At 31.9% G+C, this 3,441-nt stretch overlaps 1 protein-coding gene across 1 annotated transcript; it reads right to left on the bottom strand.

Annotated features, from left to right (window-relative positions):
• Positions 1 to 6: 6 nt before the first annotated feature.
• Positions 7 to 3,246, bottom strand: LOC112452125 (fatty acid synthase-like; the record flags this gene model as incomplete). Its single annotated transcript, XM_025012190.1, has 5 exons — positions 2,896 to 3,246; positions 2,249 to 2,742; positions 1,548 to 1,852; positions 868 to 1,266; positions 7 to 800 (listed from the first exon to the last, which is right to left on the bottom strand). Coding segments are annotated over exons 1-5 (2,133 nt in total), but the record flags the coding sequence as incomplete, so codon positions are not given.
• Between the last annotated feature and the right edge of the window lie 195 nt (positions 3,247 to 3,441).

Raw genomic sequence — 3,441 nt, 5'->3', positions numbered from 1 at the left:
TAGCCCGCATTCGAAGTCTTCTTCCGAGACGAGAATTATCTCCGTATATACACCAGTTTCGTTTTCTACATTCATGATTGATTTCAGTTCATCTACCCATGAAAATTCGTAATTGTTCACATGTACAATCCGCTGGTTTCTCGCAATATTTCGTGTTTTTCTTAATAACAAAAGCTTCTTGTCATTTATTTGTTTTTCCAGTATGATATCCAACTCATACGTTTTCAGGCATGAATAATCGCAAACCGCACCGGATTTTTCCAAAGTCAGTAGAAAACCCTGTGGCATTAACAGAGACAGCAACTGTTTATATAATTTTTTGCTATTTTTTGTCAAAATATCGAAACCAAGGATTATCAAACAATTCTCTTCCTTCGACAACTTAGTAATTTCCGTTGTAGAAACGTTGTCGGGCAAAGAAATATTTGAGAATTTCTCGTGGGTCGTCACGAGTTTAATGTGGTGTCGAATCTGCGGTAAATTATTTAAGATTTCACCAATAAGTGGAGAATTTAAATCTTCTGGTACCACTCTGTCAACCACTCTGTCACTATCATCGATAAATTCGATAATTTTAACATTTATCATATTGCAACATTCGAGTGCAATGTGCATCGACATTCTTATTGCATCTTGCAACGACATAGTACCTAAATCACGATGAGCAACAAATTTATATTCTTCAAGAACGGTATTAACTACTTTTTGTCGGCGATATATAGGTGTAGCCACAGTGCCACAAATTTCTATTCCTCCAGATATTATAGCGTCTAAAGACTTGTAACGACGAACAGAGAATTCTGCAACGTAGCGAATGAAATTTATTTGTCAGGCAATTGGCCGCATTATATCATTTATTTTACTTACGTCTATCTCCAATTGGATAATCCTGAATTATCTGTGTGTGATATTTTGGATCGATAGTTAGTTTGCGAATTCTTGTTGGAACATAAAGGCTTCTTGAATTCTGTCCTAAAATCATCATCTGTAACATACTGTCCATAAATGCCACCCAATTAGATGTCCATGCGATATGGCCGTTTGATCCAGTAACCGATGCGCTCTTTAATCCACGAAATGCGCCAGCATATTGATAACCGCGAAGTCTTAATTCCTTGTAGATGTCTTTTGTACTCATTTCTTCTTCACCATCGATACATTCAGCAAGATTAGCTGATATTTTTTCATTTTCAATATTGGTTGGAATTCGTACTATTCCAGTAACAATAGCACTATCTCCTTCGATTATACCAAACCTATTGCTACCTAGATATAGATGTAAATTCATTAAACGTAATATAATTTTATAAGAAATCAAAATTAATATAAATATGTCAATATGGAGCTGGACCTTACAAAAGCAGTTGACTTGTGAAAAAAAAGAAAATTCCGCGTTAAGATTAGTTATTCTCATATATTTTTTCTGTATATTTTTTACATTTTAATTATAGTATATATTGCGCCATAAAAGTAGCATAAGTTTTAAAATCTAATTAAAAAATTAAAAACTGACGCTAGAAAATTAGTTATTTACGTAATAATATTACCTTCTTGGATCGAGAGAGTTAATTCAATCTCATTTTGTTGTGATAGTACTGTAGCGCGAATAAAATTAACGTCTTCAAATACAATTGGTGTATTGATGTATTCTTGGTTTTTTAACGATGCGATCATTTCCCAGATATAAAAAAGATATCCCATAGCAGGAAATACATTTTTTTCATTAACGACATGGCCTGTTAAATACGCAAATTCTTCATCAATTGTACTAATATTGACAACTATTTCCTTATTGTCAATTATTTCTTTTTGACGAACTCGCATTACAAACAAATCTTCTAAATGATCCCATCTGCAAAAGTCATTAGAAATTATTATATAATCTTCGTGTAAACGAATTAAATGTGGAAATTACTGAATTCAAGCTTTGATGTAAAATTGAAGCACAGATTCTAAAATATCACTGTTATCTGCTCTTTGTAATAGGCATAAAATGATTAACATATGTACAATAAGAATATATTTATCTTTGAGATAAGTAAGGTGATAGAATGTCTTCAAAATACGGAGATGTAATTTTAAAATTAGATGATAAAACTAACCAAGTTCGAAAAAGAGTTCAAAGTTCTCATTTGCTATTATTGAACATGTTCTCTTCTGACTATTTCACCTAAATATTTCAAAATGTATGAAAGTGTTTGTTTTTCGATAATTTGTCGATTTGTGCCTAAACAAAAAATATGCATACCTTATGAGAGGAGAAATCATTGGGGTACCGCGGCTTACAGGAAATTCCACTGTCGGATAGAGATTTGCAATCTGTGGCTGCAATCCTGCGTTATAAAGTTTTCCGATTGATTCTAAAAATATCTCATTATTATGATCCTTGGTTCGTTCATATAGCGCTACGTTTGTTACTGTAGAGTATAAATAATTGTTCAAAATGTGTTGAAGAATATTCTGAGGAGATATTTCAATCGTCACTGTATCTCTTGGAACTGAACGTATCGTCTTTGCGAATAACACCGGAGACAAAAAGTGATTTGTATAATATTTTGAACATAAAGGTATAGTATTGAAGTACTCATGAGAGGATGTTGTCAGCCACTTTGAGCTGTGAAACTTTTTTTGTGGTAATGTTCGGTTCAAGTATTCTTCAAACTTAGCTACAGCAGGTTTGATGTAACGACTATGAAAAGGTATATAACCACAAGAAATTTCTTTTATAGGTATACTATTTGCCTAAAAGAAAGAATAAAATCTAAATATTATAAAAGGAATATTATAGAAAGAATAGAAATATAAATATTATTAATTGCTTGTTTTAATAAAACAATTAAAGAAATTAGATTATAGAAGAAAGATTATATTGTTTATAACCATTAATGTACATACCTGCAATTTGGTGAGGAATGTTTTTATAGAATTTGTTGGTCCGCTTACAATAAAATTAGAAGAACTATTGTAACAAGCTATATCGATATCCGAAGGACACATAACTTTTAAAGTTTCAAGGTCGAGATTAATTTCAGCCATGGAGCCATTAATTATTTTCGACTCGTGAAGGGCTAAACCGATGAAATATGCCGACAGAATCGTATCTTCGGCCGTTAAACATCCATCGGCATATCCACAGATTAGTTCACCAATGGAGTGACCGATTATAAAATCGGGGACTACACCAATAGATGTTAAAAGATCAACTAATCCAATCTGCGATACATATAAAAAAAATAGTTTTCTATTTTGTTTAAATAAAGATTAGATAATTATGAAGTAATTATCAAGTAATTTTTTTGTAATTATCTTTAAAATATATGATATATAAATATATATGTATATATGTATACAGTATATATGTATATATATGTGTGTGGGGGGGGGGGGCATTTTTCGTGAAATCAGACACCCCCCCTGTCCAAAAATTGGGGTCACCTAAAA

This window comes from Temnothorax curvispinosus, unplaced genomic scaffold (genome assembly GCF_003070985.1).
Source record: "Temnothorax curvispinosus isolate PA1 unplaced genomic scaffold, ASM307098v1 QBEX01002973.1, whole genome shotgun sequence".
NCBI classification, from domain to species: Eukaryota; Metazoa; Arthropoda; class Insecta; order Hymenoptera; family Formicidae; genus Temnothorax; species Temnothorax curvispinosus.
This window is presented reverse-complemented; position numbering and strand designations above follow the sequence as displayed.